Raw genomic sequence first — 26,720 nt, 5'->3', positions numbered from 1 at the left:
TAGAATGCCCTGAGTATATTTATGAACAAAAATATAAAAGAAACATGGGACCAACACTTTACACAAGTGTTGGTCCCATGTTTCATGAGCTGAAATAAAAGATCCCAGAAATGTTCCATATGCACAAAAAGCTTATTTCTCTCAAATGTTGTGCACACATTTGTTTACATCCCTGTTAGTGAGCATTTCTCCTTTGCCAAGATAATCCATCCACCTGACAGGGGCAGCATATCAAGAAGCAGATTAAACAGCATGACCATTACACAGGTGCACCTTGTGCTGGGGACAATTTTAGGCCACAAAAATGTGCAGTTTTGTCACACAACACAATGCTATAGATGTCTCAAGTTGAGGGAGCGTGCAATTGGCATGCTGACTGCAGGAATGACCACCACAGCTATTGCCAGATAATTGAATGTTAATTTCTCTACCATCGTTTTAGAGAATTTGGTAGTACGTCCAAACGGCCTCACAACCGCAGACCATGTGCATGGCGTCGTGTCGGAGCGAGTGGTTTCCTGATGTCAACATTGTGAACAGAGTGCCCCATGGTGGCGGTGGGGTTATGGTGTTGGCAGGCATAAGTTACAGACAACGAGCACAATTGCATTTTATCTATGGCAATTTGAATGCACAAAAATAACATGACGAGATCCTGTGAGGCTAATTCTTTTAAGGTATCTGTGACCAGCAGATGCATATCTTTATTCCCAGTCATGTGAAATCCATATTAGGGCCTAATGAATTTATTTCAATTGGCTGACTTCCTCATATGAACTGTAACTCCGTAAAATGAATGAAATTGTTGCATGTTGCATTTATATTTTTGTTCCATATATAATATATGAACTATAAATATATGCAATATATTGTATGCATCTATGCAATTTGTACCTTAATGTTGACTTATGAAGGACGCTGTCGTTCGCAAGACTTTCAGAAGGAAACATTTTCTTGATATCCTGAGGGGGGGAAAGCAGATGAAAAATTAGTTAGGAAAACATGATGCTCTTTTGTGCCAATGTCAGGGACCATGGGATTGGTACCTCTAGGTTGCAGAGCGATTGTGATTGGACGTTCCTCAGAGCCCGCTCTAGCGTTCCGACTTGATTGGCCAACTTTAAAGTTCTTTCCTGAAGTTGTCTGTTCTCCACCTCCAGAAAGTTGACCCTGAAAGAGAAATTTGGTAAAAGACCAAGTCCATAGTACCGCAAGAACAGCTCAAATAAGCAAAGAGAAATGACAGTCTATCATTCCTTTAAGACATGAAAGTCAGTCAATGTGGAACATTTCAAGAACTTTGAAAGTTTCTTGAAGTGCAGTCGCAAAAACCATCAAGCGTTATGATGAAACTGGCTCTCATGAGGACCGCCACAGGAAAGGAAGACCCAGAGTTACCTCTGCTGCAGAGGATAAGTTCATTAGAGTTACCAGCCTCAGAAATTGCAGCCCAAATAAATGCTTCAGAGTTCAAGTACAGATACATCAACATCAACTGTTCAGAGGAGAGAGACTGCGTGAAATCAGGCCTTCATGTTTGAATTGCTGCAAAGAAAGCCCTACTAAAGGACACCAATAATAAGAAAAGACTAGCTTGGGCCAAGAAACACGAGCAATGGACATTTGACCGGTGGAAATCTGTCTTTTGGCCTGATCTCCAAATTTGAGATTTTTGGTTCCAACTGCCGTATCTTTGTGAGATGCAGAGTAGGTGAACGGATGATCTCAGCATGTGTAGTTCCCAACGTGAAGCATGGAAGAGGTGGTGTGATGGTGCTTTGCTGGTGACACATTGATTTATTTAGAATTCAAGGCACACTTAATCAGCATGTCTACCACAGCATTCTGCAGCGATACGCCATCCCATCTGGCTTGCGCTTAGTGGGACTATCATTTGTTTTTCAACAGGACAATGACCCAAAACACACCTCCAGGCTGTGTAAGGGCTATTTGAACAAGAAGGAGAGTGATGGAGTGCTGCATCAGATGACCTGGATTCCACAATCACCCGACCTCAACCCAATTGAGATGATTTGGGATGAGTTAGACAGCAGAGTGAAGGAAAAGCATCCAACAAGTGCTCAGCATATGTGGGAACTCCTTCGAGACTGTTGCAAAAGCATTCCAGGTAAAGCTGGTTGAGAGAATGCCAAGAGTGTGCAACACTGTCATCAAGGTAGAGGGTGACTTCTTTGAAGAATCTCAAATACCCTTTTATTTGTTTAACTCTTTTTTTGGTTACTACATGATTCCATGTGTTATTTCATAGTTTTGATGTCTTCACTATTATTCTACAATGTAGAAAATAGTAAAAAGAAAAGAAAAACCCTTAAATGAGTAGGTTTGTCCAAACTTTTGACTGGTACTGTACCTTAAAAAGGGACAGGTCGGCAAAATTACATAGTGTAAAACTTGTATTAATAGCCCAGGAGTTTATTTGCTTAAATCACTGAACACAACTGGCATTTATTAGAGATAGGCTTCTATTTCCTTAATGCACACAGCTTTTGCTCATTTGCATAGTTAATTGTTTAATTCCAGCATTCACTTCCAGCATTTTAATACATTTCTTCATTTCCTGCACTAATGTGTTATCATTTACACACTGTAACCACGTCTCCATCCAGAGTTTATGCGAGTCATACCATATTTAAAAACAATCCCAAAGTTTCAGTAAACATTTTTAAATGCTGACAGAACTTGTTTGTTCAACATCTTTATGTCTGTAAAATGAATTGTGTGAAAAATGGTGGTGGAAAATATTGAAATAATAATCATATAGAAGTAAGCTTTGGGGCACGCGATGATATGGTGTGTCGTTCTCCCATTAGAACTCGGGAAAACATGCAGTTTATTAGGCTACAGAAGAAATAAGTCATGATGAATTTCACAGGGTGGTGAAAGTGAATGGTGGTTTTGATGCTCCTTTCCAATAAATATCTAGGGTCTTATTTTACTGACATGTTCGATGCTTGACTGCCATTTGACCCACAAAAAATGCTGACCACAACACTTGCGTTGCAAAATAAATGTAGTCATACATGTTATTCAATCATTGCACCCACACTGCTCGCGCGCGTCAACAAACGTCGGAGTAGCCAGGTGCTAAAATAGAACTTGGTTCTCTTTGTGACGCTTGATGCGCAGCAAGTACCGCCGCTCCCATCTCCTCATTGGTTTTTAGGAGCATATACCCATGTGGATGTTTGAAAGATGAACTGAGGTCCACCCTCCAGTCCAGTTGGTAGTGGTAATGCACCTTAAAGTTGGTTGCCAACCATCAAATAAAGTCCAAAGAAGAAGAAGAAGCCTGAAGGAGGAGAGATTACTAGAAACAAACTTTTACCCTTTTATCTGTGGATTATTTGTCGGAGTAGAGGACCTTGTGCATTTCAGGCAACAGCAAGCTAGCTAGCTAAATTGCCATAAATGTTTAATGCTTTTTGACCTGTCCCCAAATTAATACAGATGGTTCAGAGTTCGTTTCGATATTTCAACCTGCGTGTCCTGATCGCATCTGCTGTGGGTGGACAAAATCAACATATGCACGATGGCGGCGCATGAGCGGTCTGGCCAGCATGTTAGGCTATCCATAATAATCTCATCATGTAGACTAGACTACCTGCACAGCCTACCCACACTGTATCTGCGAGCTGTTGGCTAGAGCACACGTACCAAGACCATAGTAGGCACATTTGCTATTAAACGCAACAGTTTTTGTGACAAAAGCTGTTGAAAATGCGATGAAAAGACATTGAACTTTAGATTTTATTTGGTACATGAAAACATAAGCAAAAAAAAACATTTTGTCTGCACTACAGCATCACGCAGTGATTATTTATCCAAAACCAGTCCGTTTGGGAGAAACACCACTGGTGGGAAAATGCTAATATTTTCTATATGCTTTAAAAAAAATATTCACATGAATCTGTCGCCAATTTAATGGAAACCTAGTTAATGTAACTTTTCTTTTGTCTTAGTATACCGCCATAAAAAAATTAAAATAATATATTACTTTTCCTTGACAGAATAATTTGACTGACTGCATTTCCTGCAATTGTACTTTCACCACTAGAGGGCGATCTGCCAATTACTGACTGTTTTCTTCTAGCCAGTTAGCTTGAAGTTCTCAGCTGTTGCCAGCCAATGGCTAGTTGTTTCTTACTGGCGATAAAAATGGATGATTGACATTAAGATCCTGTGTTTATTTGAAACAGGCATTTATTTGCTGAAATGCGTGCCGTTGCCCGGCTTTTAAAAAGGCTTTTAATTGAAGTTTTACGGTATTTAGATATTTGTTTCCTTACCTTGAAAGCAGTCTATGGAGAAGCAGTGACTGAAATTCACACGTTGGTTTTGTGGAACTTTCCCTAATTTCGCTTAACTTTACCCAGGTGACTATGTTACAGCCGGAGTTGCGTGTGGTGAACACATTCACATCAACACTTGACCGAAAGACACACTCCTTAATTTGGCAGCCCCACCTTGCTTTAACTACTTATTACAAAAATAAGGAATGGGGCTTGAGGAATGTAACCACACTCAAATTCATAGATAGAGTACTCAGTACCTGTGCTGAACATTGGAGGCCTTTCTCAGGCCGTTGCTCCCCATCTCCTCTGCCTCGCTCATCCTCCTCAGAAGTTCTCTCTTCTCTACCAGCAATTTTTCATTCTCCTCCATAACTGTCCTGATCCAGTCTTTCTCCTGCATACCATAAGAGAGGCAGAGAGGTAGAGTCCTTCAAGGCTATCATCACTATTATTACTACTACAGCAACTGCTCATGCCACATCTCAATGCCCTCTCAGACACAACAGACACCATGACACTACAGATGTCACTCTTTCAAAAAGGGCAGACAAACCCATCTAGGGATGTTGAAAACTAGCATATAGCACCGGATGATTGTTACATCAATGTGTCAATGTGTTTGTACCTGTCCCTATTCATGAAATGAACCATGAAACCAATGACAAGACTGACAAACGGACAGACTGATTGACAGACAGACTGACCTTGTGGGAGAGGCTTGAGGCCAGGGCAAGGTCGTTCTCCAGTTTCTGGATGGTGCGGTCTCTCTGGGCCGTGGCCATCAGGAAGATCTGCTTGGCCTTCCTCAGCTTGGTCTTGTGCTGCGACTGTTTCTCATTGTACTTCCTGTATGTGGAACGGGGAGGTGGGAGAGATGTTGGAGCGTTCATGATGTGTCATTAAGGTCTATAGTTTAATATTAGTCTATAGTGTTTATGGTATTCATGGAGGAAGTCATCTTAATGTTTGTGTATGTGTACAGTAAGTCGCTGGAGAGGTTGGTGGTGTGTGTGTGTGAGCAAATGTGCCCTTTTATATACAGTGGGGAGAACAAGTATTTGACACACTGCTGATTTTGCAGGTTTTCCTACTTACAAAGCATGTAGAGGTCTGTAATTTTTATCATAGGTACACTTCAACTGTGAGAGACGGAATCTAAAATAAAAATCCAGAAAATCACATTGTATGATTTTTAAGTAATTAATTTGCATTTTATTGCATGACATAAGTATTTGATCAGAAAAGCAGAACTTAATATTTGGTACAGAAACCTTTGTTTGCAATTACAGAGATCATACGTTTCCTGTAGATCTTGACCAGGATTGCACACACTGCAGCAGGGATTTTGGCCCACTCCTCCATACAGACCTTCTCCAGATCCTTCAGGTTTCGGGGCTGTCGCTGGGCAATACGGACTTTTAGCTCCCTCCAAAGATTTTCTATTGGGTTCAGGTCTGGAGACTGACTAGGCCACTCCAGGACCTTGAGATGCTTCTTACGGAGCCACTCCTTAGTTGCCCTGGCTGTGTGTTTCGGGTCGTTGTCATGCTGGAAGACCCAGCCACGACCCATCTTCAATGCTCTTACTGAGGGAAGGAGGTTGTTGGCAAAGATCTCGCAATACATGGCCCCATCCATCCTCCCCTCAATATGGTGCAGTCGTCCTGTCCCCTTTGCAGAAAAGCATCCCCAAAGAATGATTTTTCCACCTCCATGCTTCACGGTTGGGATAGTGTTCTTGGGGTTGTACTCATCCTTCTTCTTCCTCCAAACACAGCGAGTGGAGTTTAGACCAAAAAGCTCTATTTTTGTCTCATCAGACCACATGACCTTCTCCCATTCCTCCTCTGGATCATCCAGATGGTCATTGGCAAACTTCAGACGGGCCTGGACATGCGCTGGCTTGAGCAGGGGGACCTTGCGTGCGCTGCAGGATTTTAATCCATGACGGCGTAGTGTGTTACTAATGGTTTTCTTTGAGACTGTGGTCCCAGCTCTCTTCAGGTCATTGACCAGGTCCTGCCGTGTAGTTCTGGGCTGATCCCTCACCTTCCTCATGATCATTGATGCCCCACGAGGAGAGATCTTGCATGGAGCCCCAGACCGAGGGTGATTGACCGTCATCTTGAACTTCTTCCATTTTCTAATAATTGCGCCAACAGTTGTTGCCTTCTCACCAAGCTGCTTGCCTATTGTCCTGTAGCCCATCCCAGCCTTGTGCAGGTCTACAATTTTATCCCTGATGTCCTTACACAGCTCTCTGGTCTTGGCCATTGTGGAGAGGTTGGAGTCTGTTTGATTGAGTGTGTGGACAGGTGTCTTTTATACAGGTAACGAATTCAAACAGGTGCAGTTAATACAGGTAATGAGTGGAGAACAGGAGGGCTCCTTAAAGAAAAACTAACAGGTCTGTGAGAGCCGGAATTCTTACTGGTTGGTAGGTGATCAAATACTTATGTCATGCAATAAAATGCAAATTAATTACTTAAAAATCATACAATGTGATTTTCTAGATTCCGCCTCTCACAGTTGAAGTGTACCTATGATAAAAATTACAGACCTCTACATGCTTTGTAAGTAGGAAAACCTGCAAAATCGGCAGTGTATCAAATACTTGTTCTCCCCACTGTATATATATATTCCCTTTTCACACTATTGTGCACAAACTACCCGAACTGTGCTGACTGATATTTCCTTTCCAGCACAGTTCCAGCAACTGTGGTGAGATACGTAGCCAGGCCAGTTTGGTACAGTACTGTGAAAATCCTTTTATAGGCTACTTGATGAACAGGCTCTGACCTGATGTAAGTGTCCAGCTGTGTGATGACCTGCTGGAGCTCCTCCTGGAGCCGTTCACTCTCCTGCTGACTGGCCACCAACTCCTGTCCCAGCTGAAGACACGACCTCTGGCTCTCTCTCTGCTGCAGAGCAGAGCATGCATACGCAAAACACAACGTTCAATCTGTATTCCTATTACTAGGGTTGACCCCATGGAGTCGAATTGATGAATATCAAATTATACAAATTATCTGATTTGAATAGTCGCGAAATGACATTTTTAACATGAAGCTCGGCCTTTAAAAATACATACACTAATCAAAACATTAGCTTAATTAAAGTGTTGGTCAAATTGTTTCCACCTTTCTGGGCGCAGAAACCCAGTAAAGATGAATGAGGGCAGAGAAAAGTAACTGAACTATGGGATTGGAAACTCGCTTCAGAGGTAGATCCTGTAGGTATACTATTTGAGATAATTTCAAAAACATTAGCTGGTCACCAGTGACTGTTGCCATGGAACAAATACAAAAGTCCCAAAAGTGCAAACCCCACCCCCCTGGCATTCTTGACAGACTAAAACAAAAGCTCAAAGTTTAAAAAAAATATCAAATAGTATTTGAACCCACGTCTGGGCCCAGTATCACTGACCTCCTCTCTGGCCTTGCCATGCTCGGCTTCCAGGACGGCTAGGCGTGTCTCTAGCTGCTGTGTGAGGTGTTTGAGCTCTGAGTTGCTGCGTCCCAGCGATACCTCCTTCCCCCGCAGAGAACGCACTTGCTGCTGCAGCTCTTCCTCCCTCTGCTCCAACAGCTTCCTGTTCAAGGGGGCAGTGGTGTGGGGACATGAGATCCAGCCATAGTGAGATCAGGCACTCTGTGTTAGGTGATGGTACTTTTAAAAGTGGCATCCTTTTTAATATAAATAATTTGCATCGACCCACTTTTTTTTGCACTGATATTCTCGCACTGGCTCGATGCACACTCACTGGACTCTACCCACACACACTACACTGACACTCCAACAAACATAGACGCACACTACATACACTCACACACAAACATATTGATGCCACTCACTCACACACTCCTCACATATGCTGCGGCTACAGTTTATCATCTATGCTGAGTGCCTCGTCACCATTACCCCTACCTACATGTACATATTACCTAAATTACCTCGTACCCCTGCACATTGAGTCGGTACCGGTACTCCTTGTATATAGCCTTGTTAATGTTATTTTATTGTGTTACTACTTCCTTACTAAACTTTTCTTACTTTTTAACACTGCACTGTTGAGAAAGGGCTCGTAAATAACCATTTCACGGTAAAGTCTACACCTGTTGTATTTGGAGCATGTGACGAATAAAATCTGATTGAGCTACGAGTCGCTTTTTCAATGTGATCCCTGGAGGCCTTTTCTTCTGTCCTACAGCTCACTCAATGATCTTTAAAGGCTGTGGGGGTAAAAGCAATATAGTAGTGAGTGAGAGAGAAAAGATCCAAAGTAGTGTATTTTATAAAGTGCCCTGGTGTGCCTCAGCAGACAATTATTCTCTGACTGTAGAGTACCACAGTATGAGTCATAATTCCCATAAAACATAGCGGTCAAACCATTTTTCCACCATTCATTTTTTCCATAGAGGATTTTAAAAACACTTAAAATAAGAGCTGCTTCTCATGTAGGCTTACCCTGGCGTGATGTTTTGATAACCGTGTAAATGCCAATTTATGCTTGATCGAAAAATGTGGTCTAAAGCGCCGTATGGACGGTGGTGACGCAATTGGGAGCCTCCGGAGGCACGCAGAGGCCAAATTGAGCTCCGCACCGACTCTCAAATTTTGTAACAATGCAGAGGGCTCCGTATAGCTCTGCATTGACATGATTGGTTGATGGTAGGTGAGGGCGGGAGATCCTGTATAAACACAAACTCACTTCCTTGACAACAGCAGGAAGTACAGTATGAATGCCCTGATTTCTGCAGTAGACATATTACCGTAAATTGACCATGCAGCGCCATGTTTTGTGCAAGTTTTAAATTGACACAACACCTGTTAGCAAAGGTGTCAGCTAGAGATTACATGCAGGAGCTTGCAGGGATTTGTAGTTTTACATGATGATGTCTACTTTGATGCGAATTAGCATTTTCGAATCAGAGTAAATAGAGCCAAATATATTTATAAAAGAGTCGCCTTGTCCGAGAGAGATTTACATACTTATCAAAACGTCACGCCAGGGTAAGCCTACACAAACACAGCCCTTATTTTAAGTGTTTCTAAAATCCCCTATGGGAAAAATGTATGGTGTTTGACCGCTAGGTTTTATGGGTATTATGACACCTCCAATGTGTGGCTCTGCACTAACCCTCACTATCACACACACACTACGAGTTGGAAGAGGAACTAGACTAAATTGAATTGAAATGAGTTAACCACTTGGGGGCAAATCCATTGACATCAATTCAAGACTAAGGAAAAATTTGACTTATGTGGAAGTTACCAATCGCCCCTTGACCAGTGCGGGTCAATGGGATATTCAGCTATCCAATGCCTCTGCTTTCTTTACACTAGTAATCACCTCTGGAGCTGGTCCTCCAGCTGTCTGGCTCGGAGAGAGGAGAGGGTGTCGGACATGTCCCTACTGTCCCTCTCTAGCCGGCTGGTCTCCCCGGCCCGGGCCTCCTCCAGACGAAGCTGGTGGTGGGCACTCTTCAGCTTCTGCTGCAGCTCCAACACCTATAGAACACAGTCAGGTCACAGCAATGGGTTCACTTACATGAAAGAATATACATACTTTTGGGAGGGTCCAAAATGCTTTATAGTTTAAAAAGTATAAATATTGGGTGAAATACCTGAAAACTTACACAATAGAGAAAAGTACCTCTTGAAGGTCCCTACTGGCAGCCAGTAAAAAGGCTATCACTAGGAAATGGCTACAAAAAGACCCTCCCACAGTGACACAATGGATAGACATCGTAAAAGAAATACACCATATGGAGCCGTATGACCTTTGCTTTAAGAACACAAGAGAGAGGTCAGGAATACTGGGGAAAATGAGTTTCGTACTTGAAAAAGGTCTAATTCAAAGATGTCAATGTAACTAATATGATGAAGGTTTGATCACTGTAACTGCCAGATCTTTTTTGTTGTTCTTTTCTTTTACTTTATTTGTGTTCCTACAATTAAAAAAAAATATAAAAAAAGAACACTAATTTTTTAAAATAAATATTAGCAAAAAAAATTAATGGCAAACTAAGTTGAGCCAAGCTGCATATTATACAGTTAGATTGGTGTGTCTAGCTTAAACTGTTGAAGAGCAGGATGTGTTGATGTGTTTGCACTGAAAGGACAAATGTTTCTGTAAAATATGACGAATCAAAAACCCTAAATGGCATGTTCCACTATCGCTAAGCAATCATGATGGCTCAGTATTGAGTGAGAACTGAGGAACCTTCTTGTCTGCGGAGATGACGCGAACTCTCTCTGCTTGAAGCTCCTCCTGCAGGCTTGCGTTGGTGTTGCGGCTCTGCCCGCTGCGGGCCAGCTCCAGTTCCAGCTCTCGGAGCCTGTGCTGCAGCCGCTCCGTCTCCGCAGCCTGCCCCGAGCCACTCTGCTCTGCCTGGGAAAGCTTTGCTTGGGCCTGCTTTAGCTCCGCACACACCTGGGAAAAGAAGTCCACATTTCGAAACCCCCAAGCACAAAATGATTGTTTACTGAAACTTCAAATGTAAGTGTGGTGAAGATAATTACATCTCACACACGAACACACAATGACAATAAGTGGATGAGCAGATGGATCTGGGCAGGGGTGGTGATGTAAATGTTTGTGTGTGTCTGTATGTTGTCGTTTGTATGTGTATGTTTTGTAATGTTAAAAAATATACACTACTGTTCAAAAGTTTGGGGTCACTTAGAAATGTCCTTGTTTTTGAAAGAAAAGCACATTTTTTGTCCATTAAAATAACATAAAATTGATCAGAAATACAGTGTAGACATTGTTAATGTTGTAAATGACTATTGTAGCTGGAAACAGCAGATTTTTTTATGGAATATCTACATAGGCATACAGAGGCCCATTATCAGCAACCATCACTCCTGTGTTCCAATGGCACGTTGTGTTAGCTAATCCAAGTTTATCATTTTAAAAGGCTAATTGATCATTAGAAAACCCTTTTGCAATTATGTTAGCACAGCTGAAAATTGTTGTCCTGATTAAAGTAGCAATACAACTTGCCTTCTTTAGACTAGTTGAGTATCTGGAGCATCAGCATTTGTGGGTTTGATTATAGCTCAAAATGGCCAGAAACAAAGACCTTTCTTCTGAAACTCGTCAGTCTATTATTGTTTTGAGAAATGATGGCTATTCCATGTGAGAAATTACCAAGAAACTGAAGATCTCGTACAACGCTGTGTACTACTGCCTTCACAGAACAGCGCAAACGGGCTCTAACCAGAATAGAAAAAGGAGTGGGAGGCCCCAGTGCACAACTGAGCAAGAGGACAAGTACATTAGAGTGTCTAGTTTGAGAAACAGATGCCTCAAGTCCTCAACTGGCAGCTTCATTAAATAGTACCTGCAAAACACCTCAACGTCTCAACGTCAACAGTGAAGAGGCGACTCCGTGATGCTGGCCTTCTAGGCAGAGTTCCTCTGTCCAGTGTCTGTGTTCTTTTGCTCATCTTAATCTTTTCTGTTTATTGGCCAGTCTGAGATGTCTTTTTCTTTGCAACTCTGTCTAGAAGGCCAGCATCCCGGAGTCGCCTCTTCACTGTTGACGTTGATACTGGTGTTTTGCGGGTACTATTTAATGAAGCTGTCAGTTTGATGTTATTTTAAATGGACCAAAAAAAGGGTTCTTTCAAAAACAAGGGCATTTCTAAGTGACCCCAAAATTTTGAACAGTAGTGTACAATCGTGGTCAAAAGTTTTGAGAATGACACAAATGTTAATTTTCACAAAGTCTGCTGCCTCAGTTTGTATGATGGCAATTTGCATATACTCCAGAATGTTATGAAGAGTGATCAGATGAATTGCAAAGTCCCTGTTTGCCATGCAAATGAACCAAATCCCCCCCTCCCCCCAAAATTCCACTGCATTTCAGCCCTGCCACAAAAGGACCAGCTGACATCATGTCAATGATTCTCTCATTAACACAGTGTGTTGACGAGGACAAGGCTGGCGATCAGTCTGTCATGCTGATTGAGTTCGAATAACAGACTGGAAGCTTCAAAAGGAGGGTGGTGCTTGGAATCATTGTTCTTCCTCTGTCAACCATGGTTACCTGCAAGGAAACACGTGCTGTCATCATTGCTTTGCACAAAAAAGGCTAAACAGGCAAGGAAAGTGCTGCCAGTAAGATTGCACCTAAATCAACTATTTATTGTATCATCAAGAACTTCAAGGAGAGTGGTTCAATTGTTGTGAAGAAGGCTTCAGGGCACCCAAGAAAGTCCAGCAAGCGCCAGGACCGTCTCCTAAAATTGATTCAGCTGCAGGATCGGGGCACCACCAGTACAGAGCTTGCTCAGGAATGGCAGCAGGGAGGTGTGAGTGCATCTGCACGCACAGTGAGGCGAAGACTTTGAGGATGGCCTGGTGTCAAGAAGGGCAGCAAAGAAGCCACTTCTCTCCAGGAAAAACATCCATGACAGACTGATAGTCTGCAAAAGGTACAGGGATTGGACTGCGGAGGACTGGGGTAAAGTCATTTTCTCTGATGATTCCCCTTTCCGATTGTTTGGGGCATCCGGAAAAAAGCTTGTCCGGAGAAGACAAGGTGAGCGCTACCATCAGCCCTGTGTCATGCCAACAGTAAAGCATCCTGAGAACATTCATGTGTGGGGTTGCTTCTCAGCCAAGGGAGTGGCCTCACTCACAATTTTGCCTAAGAACACAGCCATGAATAAAGAATGGTACGAACACATCCTCCGAAAGCAACTTCTCACAACCATCCAGGAACAGTTTGGTGACGAACAATGCCTTTTCCAGCATTATGGCGCACCTTGCCATAAGGCAAAAGCGATAACTAAGTGGCTTGGGGAACAAAATCGATATTTTGGGTCCATGGCCAGGAAACTCCCCAGACCTTAATCCCATTGAGAACTTGTGGTCAATCCTCAAGAGGGGGGTGGACAAACAAAAACCCACAAATTCTGACAAACTCCAAGCATTGATTATACAAGAATGGGCTGCCATCAGTCAGGATGTGGCCCAGAAGTTAATTGACAGCATGCCAGGGCGGATTGCAGAGGTATTGAAAAAGAACACTGCAAATATTGACTCTTTGCATCATCTTCATGTAATTGTCAATAAAAAAAATTGACACTTGTAATTATACTTCAGTATTCCATAGTAACACCTGACAAAAATATCTAAAGACACTGAAGCAGCAAACTTTGTGGAAATTAATATTTGTGTCATTCTCAAAACGTTTTGCCATGACTGTATATGATATATATATATATATATAAATAAAACAATGTTTTAAGAGGATAACAAAATGATGTCTAGGCTCGATGATGGTACGAATTAACGGGCGAATCCTAACTTCCACTTAAGCATTTAAGTCTCAGTCCCATTGACATCAATGCATGACTAAGTGAAACTGTCAGTGAAAGTTAGAATTGGCCGTCAGTGAACATGTGGTTGTGTTAAGTGTACCTTGATCTTCTCCTGGTCCAGGAGGGCGTTGTGTCTCTTGAGGTCCAGGTTCTTCTCTCTCTCGTAGCGTAGCTCCCTCTCAGCCGAGGTGAACAGACTCTGGGCTCTCTGGAGGTCCTGCTTCAGCTGCTTGCTCTCCTCAGCTTTCTGCCCCAGCACGGAGTCCTGGGACTGGGGAGGCATTGTGGAAGAGGGATGGTGGGGGAACAGATACGCCACTGAATTGGAAGGGCTGGTTCACCTCAAAAAGGAGAATATCAGCCAATATTTCAAAAAGTGCCGCGTGAAACACTTTTTCCCTGGCTTTATATTTGAGTTTATATTAGAGACTGTTTGTTTCTTAGACTTTAGAGCATCAGGTGTGACAGTAATTTGATTGAGTAATTTTGGCTTAACGTCGCGGGATAACGTTGAGTAATATTGGCTTATCGTTGTTCAGTGCATTATGTGTGACAGTATTGATTGAGTTACACTGACAGGCCGTTGAGGGGACACTGGGTACTGACCTTAGTGCGGGCCTGGGCCTCGTTGATCTGGGCCTGCAGGGCCAGCTGGTGCTGATTGGCCAGCTGCCGCTCCTCCTCCAGGGTGGCGTGCAGATGACTCAGCTCACACTTCAGAGACGCCAGCTAGGAGGGGAGCGCAGAGCACACACACGCACGCACACACACAGAACACACAGAAAGACAGAGACACAAAATCTTTGTTATGGAAGATACATAAACAATCTACTGATAATTGATGTATGTGGCAACACAATTCGATATTCATACATCCTTTGGCTTGTCGTAAATCAGATAAGATGTTTTTCTATTTAAGATCCTATGAAAGTAACCATGTTCACCTTATGTTTCTATGTGAATGCTTATCCAGGTACCTGGTTGAGGCATTCGTCTTTGGTCCTCTCTGCTAGGAGGAAGCTGTAGTCTGATTCTGGGGTATCCTGTCTGGGCCTGGTGGGTCCTGCGGTCTCCTGTCGGGTCTGGGTGGAGAGTTGGAGTTGTTCCCTGAGCCGGAGTAGCTCGATGCCCAGTCTCTCCTTCTCCCCTTCAGCGGTCAGCTTCTCCCGGACCCGCTCACTCAGCTGAGCCTGGAGGTCTGCGGCGCGCCTCCTCTCCTGCACCGTCTCATCCCTGAAATTTGGCATGGACAGGCAGACGTGGGAACTGTTACCGTGGCATCATTGAGTGTGACCTGACTAGGACGCATGACTGTATGGCAACCTAACAGTACACAACCGCAAGGCCATACGGGGGAGTGTGAGGACGACAGATTGGAGGGAACGGTACAAGGAATCATAGGGATAGAGCTGCACTCTGTAGAGGACAATTACACCAACCGGTGCCGCAACAAGGTTCACTGTATAATCATGTGTACCACATAACAAAAAAATCACATTTCAAACCTCCAGTCACAAAATGACTATGTAAAGAAAAGGTCAGTCTAAAGTGGTGGTCACCAACCTTTTCTGAGTCAAGATCACTTTCACAGTCAAAAAGCAAGCCGAGATCTACCGCTTTTTTCTTTTTAAACGTGAAAAATGTAATCCTATGCAACATTAATAAAAACCAGTTCTGTAGGAATAATCTTTGTGCAGTAGGCCTAATACATTTTCACAGAATATTGGCTATGTGCCTGGCCTGCTAATATTGTTATTCTCAGGCAATATTAGATTTCAAAACTTGAGCTTTGACAACAAAACAGATCAGTTGTATTACTTGTGAGGCACAGCGGAGCATAAATGGAAATAATTTTATTTTTTATTGACCAGAGGGATACCGTCCTCCTACTGATGATGAAACTCGAGTCGCACCGCATTATTTCTGCCGCATGAACAAACGTTGAACGTTGTTTCTATGACCAGAGAAACTGAAATATTCCTTGATATTAAAACAGACATAACGAGCTGCTAACAATAAAAACCCAGGCCTATCGATACACTTGGCTGCTAATTCAGTGCAGCGCGAGAGTCGGGAGAAGCGCGTTTTATGTTTAATAAAAACTTTGTTGATGAACTCACTCATAAAAACATGAACTCACTCATAAAAACAGGAGCTCTTTGCTGTATTCTTTGACAGTTGCTCTCTGGTAGGCTGGTATCAAACTTTGCTGTGGGGTCGCGGAAGCTGTACTAGACACGTTGATTTGAGCTATGCGATTGGCCAGGTCAGTAGGCGCACTTGATTAGGCGGAGTTTGCCCCTTCAGACAAATTAAATGGTTCAACATGGGAACACTTTGCCTAACCGGCGCGCAAGGCTTCTGAATCAAGTGCACTTCCACCAAAAGCGCAAAGTCAAAATAAAAAATGTATAAAGGAACGCAAGCCTTTATCGTTGGCTTTTCTACAGAAATGTTTGGTGATCAACTAGGAATGCCTAGAAGATCTATCGGTTGGTGACCACTGGTCTAGATAATGACCACACACACAATCTATTTTCTAGATAATGACCGCAGTGTGCAATGCTCTTCCTCCAAGCAGGAGAGCACCGAAGTGAGTCGCTCCACTTTCGCTCCCAGCTCTGCCACCTGCGTCCTGCTCTCCCTCAGGTCCTCCTGGGTCCGGCTGCTCTCTGTCTGGTGCTCCCGGTCACTCTGGAGTCTGCTCTGAGCTCGCTCCAACTGGGCCACCTGCCGTGAGCACAACGTGAATGAAAAACACTTTCACTAGACATGTTGTCCATTCAGATCAAGAGAAAATTATATTAGGTCAGTGGATGGTCTTCCGTTTGGCAGCTTCACTCCTACGCCACAATAGTCTCTTGATCAGTGCAGTCGAATACAATGAAGGATAGATTTGAAATTCAACACAAACCCAACACTATTGCCCAAGTCGCACTATAGGGCCGTCTCAAACCGTACTTTGCTGGCCCAAACTGTACTTTTATCTTGTCCTTTTCAGCGCAGTTTCAGCATTTAACCAGGTCAGCCCAGTATATCTCAGCTTGGCCCTATAGTGTGAATCAGAGTTTGTGTTTTTGATGAACGTATAACAATGGTGTACAGACTGTATTCAGTGATGAACGATGGCAGGGGCAATTTGGTGAATTCAACTCACTTTCTCTTCCAAGATTCCCTTTTCCCCTTTAACTTGCGTTAGGCTCTTGATGAGCGTTTTCCCTTGTTGACATTCAGTTTGCAGGCCCTGCAGCTCCAATCGCAACTTCCTCAGCTCCCTCTCATCTCTCTGCAGTGTCTTGAGGTGACAGACAATGACAGTATTATCAATAAACAACTATAGTTGCTAAAGCTATACTACTACAGATAAAACTACAGCTATGAAACCAAAGGAAAAATATCTTGCTGTTGTGTATTTCCAAATGAATGAGATAGGCTGTTGTAACCTTTCCACATGCTTTAGGTTAAAACCATGCGAGATGTATTCAGGGGACAAAGTAGGCCCCTGATAGATAGCTATCCAATGGAGGAGTCTGACCAATTCAACCATTGGAGGTAACCAATGATGTGTATAAACCCTGGATGACTGACAGGGAGTGCTGTATTGAACCCACCGCACAGCCATCTTGGTTCTCCTCCACTGTAAAAAAGACTTTGGAAGCGATAGAAATGCATTTATGTCTACATACATTTTTGCCAAGTATATTCTACTACAGACACTTTAAAGCATACTTAAATTATATTGTGTGAACTAAACATTAAAAAGAAAATATCTAAACATTTTCCTTAAAGTATATATTTTTTGGAGTACTAACGTTACTGTCCCCACTACAACAACAAAAATACATGTAATTTTGCCCTTGAAACATTTAATTGAAATACTGTAGAATTCCATTCATTCCTATGGACGATTGCTCCTACTGGGGAGTGCCATATTGGCCGACCAGTGGCTTCAAAGCCTCTCAATGAGTAATACAGCAGCAATTCTGTAATCCAGGGTTTATATATAGTATGGTCAAATTTCTGCAAAGAAACCACTACTAAAGGACACCAATAAGAAGAGACTTGCTTGGGCCAAGGAACACGAGCAATCGACATGAGACTAGTGGAAATCTGTCCTTCGGTCTGAAGAGTTCAAATTTGAGATTTTTGGTTCCAACCACCGTGTCTTTGTGAAATGCAGAGTAGGTGAAAGGATGATCTCCGCATGTATGGTTCCAACGTGAAGCATGGAGGAGGAGGTGTGATGGTGCTTTGCTGGTGACACTGTTGGTGATTTATTTAGAATTCAAGGCACACTTAACCAGCATGGCTACCACAGCATTCTTCAGCGATACGCCATCCCATCTGGTTTGCGCTTAGTCGGACTATCATTTTTTTTCCAAAAGGACAATTACCCAAAACACACCTCCAGGCTGTGTAAGGTCTATTTGACCAAAAAGGAGAGTGATGGAGTGCTGCATCAGATGACCTGGCCTTCACAATCAGCTGACCTCAACCCAATTGAGATGGTTTGGGATAAGTTGGACCACAGATTGGAAAAGCAGCCAACAAGTGCTCAGCATATGTGTGAACTCCTTCAACACTGTTGAAGCTGGTTGAGAGAATGCCAAGCGTGTACAAAGCTGTCACGGTGGCAACTTTGAAGAATCTTAAATATAAAATATTTTTTTGATTTGTTTAACTTTTTTTGGTTACTACATGATTCCATATGTGTTATTTCATAGCTTTGATGTCTTCACTATTATTCAACAATGTAGAAAATAGTAAAAATAAAGAAAAACCCTTGAATGAGTAGGTGTATCCAAACTTTTGACGGGTACTGAACATCATTGGACTTCGCAAAACCCAGTATTCTACCAAGCATACAATGCAGTGTACCTCTTTGTTATTTTTAAGTGCAGCCTGGGCAGCGCCGAGGTCTACCTCCAGCTGTCTCCTCCAATCCTTCTCTTCGGTCAGACGAGCCTCCAGCAGGGCCACCCTCTCCTGGCTGCTGTCCCTTAACTAGGTAGGGGAGGCAGAAAAACATAATTACAGTGGGTAAAAGTACTTATTCACTGATGAAAGTTCAATTAATTTTGATAGTCCTTCCTGTTTTGTGGTTAGGGGCAACTTGTAACTCAAGCCCAGCTCCTGTCCTCAAAGTTCACAAACCGTTAAGATGTACAATAGTTCACTGGCAATCAAATAGCTCTAGGTGATGGCCAGTCTTGGTGTCTCTGGGTGCCTGGGAAGAACTTCTTTGGCCTGCTACATTGGTTTTAAATGAATACCATTCATGGGTGACTGACACTTTTGAGAAAGTAGTTTGATAAGACAAAACAATGGCACAGGCAAGTTAGTTTAGAGTGGAAATTTACAAGCTAACAGCACAAGGTTTTCCTACCTGATGTAAGTACGTCTCGGTCTCTCTGCCGACAACACCACCATCCTTCAGTACCTGGTCCTGAGCACATATCTTCTTCAGCTCTGCCTCTAGGGTTTTAATCTGTGAGTGGACGTTTAAAAGGAACACTTTATAACCTCATATTCATTATCTCCAGCACCATAACAGTGTCTAAATCTGTGAAGAGATTTTCTATGTTTTGTTGGCAAAAAGTACTGAGAATTTTTCTCTTGTTTATGTTATTTCTGTCTCTTCTCGTTCAACCCCCTCTCCCACCTTGCGGTGCAGTCCCTCGAGTTCACCCTCGTGGCGCTGGCACTCCTCCTTGCTGGCGTTCTGGGCCTCTCCCAGTAGCGCCTCCAGCTCTTCGTTCCTCTCCACCAGCTCCTCCTGCTCCCGCTGCTGCCTCTGCATGCGCCGCTGCAGCTCCCGCAGCTGGCAGCCCACGTCCTCCAAAGCCTCGCGACACCTGCAGGACAGGGTGAGAGAGTCAGGGAGAGAGTGAGATCGTGTGAGAAAAGTGTGTAAGAGAGAGGGAGGGAGAGAAAGAAAGACAGTGTGAGATATGCGAGGAGGTTAAGGGGAGGGAGAGAGAAAGACGGCACAAGGGAGTAAGATAAATGTGTGAGAGGGAGAGTGTCAGAAGGAGAGAACAAGAAAGATGTCAGATCATTGATGAATGGCAACTGCTGACGTAAAAGGGCTTCATTAAATACATTTGATTGAACAGAGTGAATGCTTCTTATGACTGACATGTGGACATGACTGACATGAGGTGACTCCTGGTCAGCACAACCAGAGAAAGACCTCTGAACAGAATGATTCTACAGATGCAGGATAAACGTAATTATTGCAATGGGGCTGAGGTTGCATCCATACCTTTTATGAATCTGCTCCTGCTCCTCAGGTATCGATGTTGTCAACAACAGCGTAGGCAGATCTTTAGGGTGCTCTCTGCCCTCCCCCTGACAAATACAAACATTGTTGTACACACATCATTCCTTCTGTACAGGAAACACAGCCTCACTCTACTTCACAAGGCTCATAAAAGTACTAACCACATCCCATAGTGATGGGAGTCTGTCAGTCTGTGACATTACTGTTCGAGCTTACAAAGAATCAGCTAGGTAATATGTGGTAACCCAATATTTTAGGGCCCAAAAGTAGGCTTATATGTTTAGTCAATGCGCACCATCTGTAAGAGGGTTTTCTTCTCAGAGTCCAGGGAGCGCACTCGCTCTCTCAGAACCCGGATTTCCCCATCCAGTCTTTCATTGTGCTCCTTCGCCCTCTGCAGCTCCAGCATATCTAAGGAAAACAAACAAGCATTGTGTAGAGGGGCTTCACATGGACCTCCACAGATAAAGTGCTACTTAATAAGTGCTATTACAGTGCATTGGGAAAGTTCAGACCCCTTCACTTTTGACTCATTTTGATACGTTCCAGCCTTATTAACAAATTAACTGAAATATCACATTTGACATAAGTATTCAGACCCTTTACTCAGTACTTTGTTGAAGCACCAGTCTTCTTCGGTATGACGCTACAAGCTTGGCACACCTGTATTTGGAGAGTTTCTCCCATTCTTCTCTGCAGATCCTCTCAAGCTCTGTCAGGTTGGATGGGTAGACACGCTGCACAGCTATTTTCAGTTGTCTCCAGAGATGTTTGATCAGGTTCAAGTCCGGGCCAATCAAGGACATTCAGAGACTCCTGCATTGTCTTGGCTGTGTGCTTAGGGTCATTCTCCTGTTGGAAGGTGAGCTTTCGCCCCAGTCGGAAGTCCTGAGCACTCTGGTGCAGGTTTTCATCCGGGATCTCTCTGTACTTTGCTCCGTTCATCTTTCCCTCGATCCTGACTAGTCTCCCAGTCCCTGCTGCTGAAAAACATCCCCACAGCATGATGCTGCCACCACCATGCTTCACTGTAGGGATGGTGCCAGGTTTCCTCCAGAAGTGACGCTTGGCATTCAGGCCACGTCACAAGGTCCTTTTCTGTTATTCTGGGATTGATTTGCACTTTTCGCACCAAAGTACGGTCATCTCTAGGAGACAGAACGCATCTCCTTCCTGAGCGGTATGACGGCTGCGTGGTCCCATGGTGTTTATACTTGCATACTATTGTTTGTACAGATGAACGTGGTACCTTCAGGCATTTGGAAATTGCTCCCAAGGATGAACCAGACTTGTGGAGGTCTACAATTTTTTTTCTGAGGTCTTGGCTGATTTCTTTTGATTTTCCCATGATGTCAAGCAGAGGCACTGAGTTTGAAGGTAGGCCTTGAAATACATCCACGGGTACACCTCCAATTGACTCAAATATGTGAATTAGCCTATCAGAAGGTTCTAAAGCCATTACATTATTTTCTGGAGTTTTCCAAGCTGTTTAAAGGCACTGTCAACTTAATATATGTAAACTTCTGACCCACTGGAATTGTGATACAGTGAATTATAAGTGAAATAATCTGTCTGTAAACAATTGTTGGAAAAATTCCTTGTGTCATGCACAAAGTAGATGTCCTAACCGAATTGCCAAAACTATAGATTGTTGACAAGAAATTTGTGGAGTGGTTGAAAAACGAGTTTTAATGACTCCAACCTAAGTGCATGTAAACTTCCGACTTCAACTATATGTATGCATATTACTGTTCAAAAATTTGGGGTCACTTAGAAATGTCCTTGTTTTTGAAAAAAAAATAAAAAAAATCTAAATGACTATTGTAGCTGGAAACAGCAGATTTTTTATGGAATATCTACATAGGCGTGCAGAGGCCCATTATCAGCAACCATCACTCCTGTGTTCCAATGGTACGTTGTGTTAGCTAATGTAAGTTTATCATTTTAAAAAGCTAATTGATCATTAGAAAACCCTTTTGCCATTATGTTAGCACAGCTGAAAATTGTTGTCCTGATTAAAGAAGCAATACAACTTTCCTTCTTTAGACTAGTTGAGTATCTGGAGCATCAGCATTTGTGGGTTCGATTACAGGCTCAAAATGGCCAGAAAGAAAGACCTTTCTTCTAAAACTCCTCAGTCTATTATTGTTTTGAGAAATTAAGGCTATTTCATGTGAGAAATTACCAAGAAACTGAAGATCTCGTACAACGCTGTGTACTACTCCCTTCACAGAACAGCGCAAACTGGCTCTAACAAGAATAGAAAGAGGAGTGGGAGGCCCCGGTGCACATCTGAGCAAGGGGACATGAACATTAGTGTGTCTAGTTTGAGAAACAGACGCCTCACAAGTCCTCAACTGGTAGCTTCATTAAATAGTACCCGCATAACACCAGTCTCAACATCAACAGTGAAGAGGCGACTCCGGGATGCTTAATGCGTTAATATGGATTGTGAAAAAAAATGATGGAAGAGGAACTATCAAGGTCAAGGCAACACAAGTATCGCACCACATTGCTTCAGCTTGTCCACCTCCTTCCTCAGGCTCTCCACCTCTTGACCAGTTCGCTCAAGCTCAGGTCCTACATTTTTTTACAAATGACAAATTGTGACATGATTTTAAGAGCAGGCTACACACTTATATTACGCCAGCATTTCTCTCACTAATATCACACTGATTAAATTGTTTAAAAATAATTGTTTTAAATTCCCAACATTTCTCATGTTATGGTGTAAAGGGATGAACTTCCCTCCTGAACATTAGCAATCCTTTCATGGTGATGCAACACTGCGGCATATTCCTTTTTCCCGTTGTGTGTGAAAATCATAAGAAATCAATGTGTTATTATTATAATATTGTAGGAGTATTTAAAAGTAAGTGTTAAACATGTATTATAAACTGGGTGGTTCGAGCACTGAATGCTGATTGGCTGACAGCCATGGTATATCAGACCGTATACCATAGGTATGACAAAACGTTTATTTTTACTGCACTAATTAAGTTGGTAACCAGTTTATAATAGCAATAAGGCATCTCGGGGGTTTGTAGTATATGGCCAATATACCACAGCTAAGGGCTGTGTCCAGGCACTCCTCATTACCTTGTGCGTAAGAACAGCCCTTAGCCGTGGTATTCTGGCCATATATCACACCCTCCCGGGCCTTACTGCTTAATTATACAGTATGCTACCTAAATTCCTAGTCTTTCTTATAGCCCTTTTTGATATATACAGTGGGGTTCAGAATGATCCAATCCATTGATAAAGATAGGCCTCGCCTCCTTTCCGGAATTTCCTGCTGCATTCTCCTGTTTATCCTCAGTCATTTGCTGGCTTACCGATCTGTCCACTACAGGGGTTCTGCCATTTTCAGGTACCACAAATGTGCAGCCAGGGTGGCAACTCAACCACTTTCTCCTACTCTGTACTCTTGCTGCCACCACCACTCACGCCAAACAACTTACACCATCCACCCTTCCAACAATCATCTGATGACAAGAAGCCAAACTTCTGACTTGGGATGTATTGATGTGTTTGACTTATGGTATCTCTTCCAGTTATTGTTGGGCCGTAACACAGATTGATAAGACCAAATGCTAATTGTATTCGTGTGACTGCAGGATTACACCATGAACTGCCCAGCAAATAGTGTACTAAGAAAGTGTGTAGGGGAATATCAATTAAATTCTCATTTATATTAATCCTCAGAATTGAGAAGATGTTCATGTTATTGCTTGGTACTACAGGTAACTGGCAAAATTATGGAAACACTTGAATAAGTGAAGAACACAAAATATATTGAAAGCAGCTGTGGTTCCTGAGTTAATTAAGCAATTAACATCCCATCATGCTTAGGATCATGTATAAAAATGCTGGGCAGGCCATTGTTTTGGCCATTATTTTGTCTACCATGGCTAGGCCCCCATAGGATGAAAATGTCCCCCTCTCCACAGGGCACGAGTGGTCACTGAATGGTTTGATGCCATGGCCGTCTCAGTCACCAGATCTCAACCCAATTGAACACTTATGGGAGATTCTGCAGCGGCACCTGAGACAGCATTTTCTACCACCATCAACAAAACACCAAATGATGGAATTTCTCATGGAAGAATGGTGTCACATCCTTGCAACAGAGTTCCAGACACTTAGAATCATAGAATCTATGCCAAGGTGCATTGAAGCTGTTCTGGCTCGTGGTGGCCCAACGCCCTATTAAGACACTTTATGTTGGTGTTTTATTTTATATGGGCAGTTACATGTACAATATAATGAGAAAGATAATATTGTATAATTGTTTTCTCATACCACACATGGCTTGGGTCTTCTTGGCAGATTCCAGCTTGTCTGTCAGTCTGCGGATGTCCTCGTGGGCCATGGAGAGCCTCCGAGATGCCTCCTCCAGATCCCTCTCCAGCCGCTGGCGCTCGGAGTGCTCCTGGGATACGTCCTCATTGTGGACCTGAAACAGAGGGAGAGCAAAGACTACAGATTCAAGATACCATGTCTGTGTTAGAACTTTAAACAAATGCATGTGGTAAAAATTATGGATATTTGCATCTGAAAGAGTACATAAATGTACTGAAGCTGAAACCCAACTAAAAACCACATATTGACACTTTGTTTCTCTTGGTAATAATTACGTTTACAGAGCTTCATATAAAGTGCACAATTTCCACCAGACCCATAACTCTCCATGCCCATGCCATTCAAAATGCCAGTCTTAAAAGGAAAATAATTTAAACAGTTAGTGAGGCTCCGGGGTTAGCAATGTGAGCAGTTTTGTGGATGCCTTGCCAGTACGGCTCTGAAATAGGACTTGAAAAACAAGAACCACAGAAAAGTTGACCCATGCAGTCTTGCCTCAAGTTATTACAGTATCATGGTCAGTTGGATATGGCAGATAAGATGGGGACCTACAGGTGCACCATTGTGTGTGCCTTGTGAGGACTTGCGTAGGCCAAACAGCTTCTTCCAAGGCCTCTGAGCTGGAGACTGCTGCTCCTTCGGAAGAAAGACCACGGGGCAGAAGGATTGACAAAAGACCCTATGAGGGTATCCCCACTGTCCAGGATCAATGCCAGCTGCGTCAAAGCGGTATCAACTTAAACGCTAAATCAGCATTTCCCAAACTCGGTCCTCAGGACCCCAAGTGGGATTTTTGCCCTAACACTACACAGCTGATTCAAATGATCAAAGCTTGATGATTAGTTGATTATTTGAATCGGCTGTGTGGTGTTAGGGCAAAAAACAAAATGTGTAACCCTTGGGGTCCAGAGGACCGAGTTAGGGAAACTTTTATTTATTTATTAAAGGATCAATCTGCAGTTTCAACAATAAAGAAAGTGACACCCAGAAATGTAACCATTTAAACTGACCATCCATGATATCAAAATTATGGTTTTAACCATGTTTTTAGGCTATACAGTGTTGGCTTACAATCAAATTGTTTACAAACTAAGGAGTTTGTATTTTTGGGTTCTGATGGGGTACGACAATTGAACTAAGCTCATGAGGCATTTATAACTTATATCATTCAATAATCAATGGGTATATATAATGAATTTAAAAGTCAAAAAATTTATGTAGCAATTGCAGATTGGTCCTTCAAAGTCAGACTTCACTTCCTTATCTCTTTTCTTTCACAACCTGAGAGAGATGCTGACTAGTCTAAAGCAAGGAGGTTTTCCACCCAGATATCTACAGTTATCCCTCTTTACCTGGTTCATGCTTTCTTTGGTACGCTGCATGGTCTCCCTCTGCTGTCTTAACTCTTCCTCCATAGTGTGGCGAATATGATCCAGCTCGTCCTGTGAAACACAGCAACCCCACACCCCAGGACAGTCGCATACATGTAAAACTCCACACCGTGACTTGGAAATACATTTTATTGACTGTATTCGAAAACAGCTTTCATTGTGTAACACAACGAGGTAGAAAATAACAAAAAAAAACATAGTCCGTTACCTGCAGGTGGACCTCCCTGAGGTTGCCTGTGAGGCTCTGCGTGTCCAGCCTCCTCTCTGCAGCCTCCAGTCTCTCCAACAGCGTGGCCCTCTCCACCAGCAGGTAGGCCACCTGCTCACTGGTGCTACTGAGGCCAATTTCACCCAAGTCCTCCTGGGCCAGCATCTCCACCACCTCCTTCCTCTGGGAATCTGTCAGACAGTGGAAAGGAGAGCAATTGGGTCAATGCAGTATCTTGCCCAATCCCAAACGGATATTAATCCCAACCGCCCAGGTATTTGTGGAGATAGAAATAAGCAAGATTCTGCGTCTACACTGTTGTTCAGCCAGCTTTTTACAGAGTGTGCTAAGTGACAACAGTGCGTGCCAGTGAAGACATCTTCCATTGGTCTTGCCTAAATACCTTGCTGGAGCCTAATCTGCTGGAGGTCTGCATGGAGCTGCTCGTTGTCCTGCTCATACTCGGCTGTCAGAGACTCACGCTCCTCCAGCAGGCCACGGATGTGCTCCACATAGTTCTCCACCTGAGACAGACCGACAGCCATCCATGAATGACATTGGACCATGGATGAGGCTACCCCCCATTAGGGATGGGATTGAGAACCGGACCAGTACTTTCCTAGTACCAGTATTAAATTGGACAGAGCTGACTGAATCCAATTGGAACTTTTGGTGCCTGTTTTCAGTTCTAAACACTGCTACCTACCATGAGTTAAATGTAAAATAAATGTAGAATGCAATTTGTGGACTGAATACAGTAGGTCATAGATTTGATTTAAAACTAGATAGCTATGGGCAAGACTATTCACCAGAGGTTCACCACAAAT

At 43.0% G+C, this 26,720-nt stretch overlaps 1 protein-coding gene across 3 annotated transcripts in view; it reads right to left on the bottom strand.

Annotated features, from left to right (window-relative positions):
* ccdc30 (coiled-coil domain containing 30) overlaps positions 1 to 26,720 on the bottom strand; it is a 32,634-nt gene that overhangs the window by 3,174 nt on the left and 2,740 nt on the right. Inside the window, exons 4-27 of one of the 3 annotated variants that reach the window (XM_071371703.1) lie at positions 26,297 to 26,417; positions 25,894 to 26,084; positions 25,647 to 25,736; positions 24,847 to 24,930; positions 24,235 to 24,388; positions 22,441 to 22,512; positions 20,228 to 20,343; positions 19,915 to 20,000; positions 19,312 to 19,504; positions 19,036 to 19,137; positions 18,528 to 18,653; positions 16,807 to 16,944; positions 16,201 to 16,379; positions 14,627 to 14,882; positions 14,256 to 14,378; positions 13,750 to 13,920; positions 10,540 to 10,749; positions 9,667 to 9,824; positions 7,740 to 7,905; positions 7,113 to 7,234; positions 5,018 to 5,159; positions 4,571 to 4,707; positions 1,047 to 1,170; positions 895 to 962 (exon numbers count right to left, since the gene is read on the bottom strand). In XM_071371703.1, the coding sequence (XP_071227804.1) occupies positions 895 to 962; positions 1,047 to 1,170; positions 4,571 to 4,707; positions 5,018 to 5,159; positions 7,113 to 7,234; positions 7,740 to 7,905; positions 9,667 to 9,824; positions 10,540 to 10,749; positions 13,750 to 13,920; positions 14,256 to 14,378; positions 14,627 to 14,882; positions 16,201 to 16,379; positions 16,807 to 16,944; positions 18,528 to 18,653; positions 19,036 to 19,137; positions 19,312 to 19,504; positions 19,915 to 20,000; positions 20,228 to 20,343; positions 22,441 to 22,512; positions 24,235 to 24,388; positions 24,847 to 24,930; positions 25,647 to 25,736; positions 25,894 to 26,084; positions 26,297 to 26,417 (3,329 nt within the window). The remainder of the gene's footprint in view (positions 1 to 894; positions 963 to 1,046; positions 1,171 to 4,570; positions 4,708 to 5,017; positions 5,160 to 7,112; positions 7,235 to 7,739; positions 7,906 to 9,666; positions 9,825 to 10,539; positions 10,750 to 13,749; positions 13,921 to 14,255; positions 14,379 to 14,626; positions 14,883 to 16,200; positions 16,380 to 16,806; positions 16,945 to 18,527; positions 18,654 to 19,035; positions 19,138 to 19,311; positions 19,505 to 19,914; positions 20,001 to 20,227; positions 20,344 to 22,440; positions 22,513 to 24,234; positions 24,389 to 24,846; positions 24,931 to 25,646; positions 25,737 to 25,893; positions 26,085 to 26,296; positions 26,418 to 26,720) is intronic. The other 2 variants (XM_071371704.1, XM_071371705.1) reach the window with 2 other exon arrangements.

The sequence above is a fragment of the Salvelinus alpinus genome, chromosome 28 (assembly GCF_045679555.1).
Source record: "Salvelinus alpinus chromosome 28, SLU_Salpinus.1, whole genome shotgun sequence".
NCBI classification, from domain to species: domain Eukaryota; kingdom Metazoa; phylum Chordata; class Actinopteri; order Salmoniformes; family Salmonidae; genus Salvelinus; species Salvelinus alpinus.
Note: the sequence above shows the minus strand (reverse complement) of the source record. Positions and strands in the feature narration are given on the sequence as shown.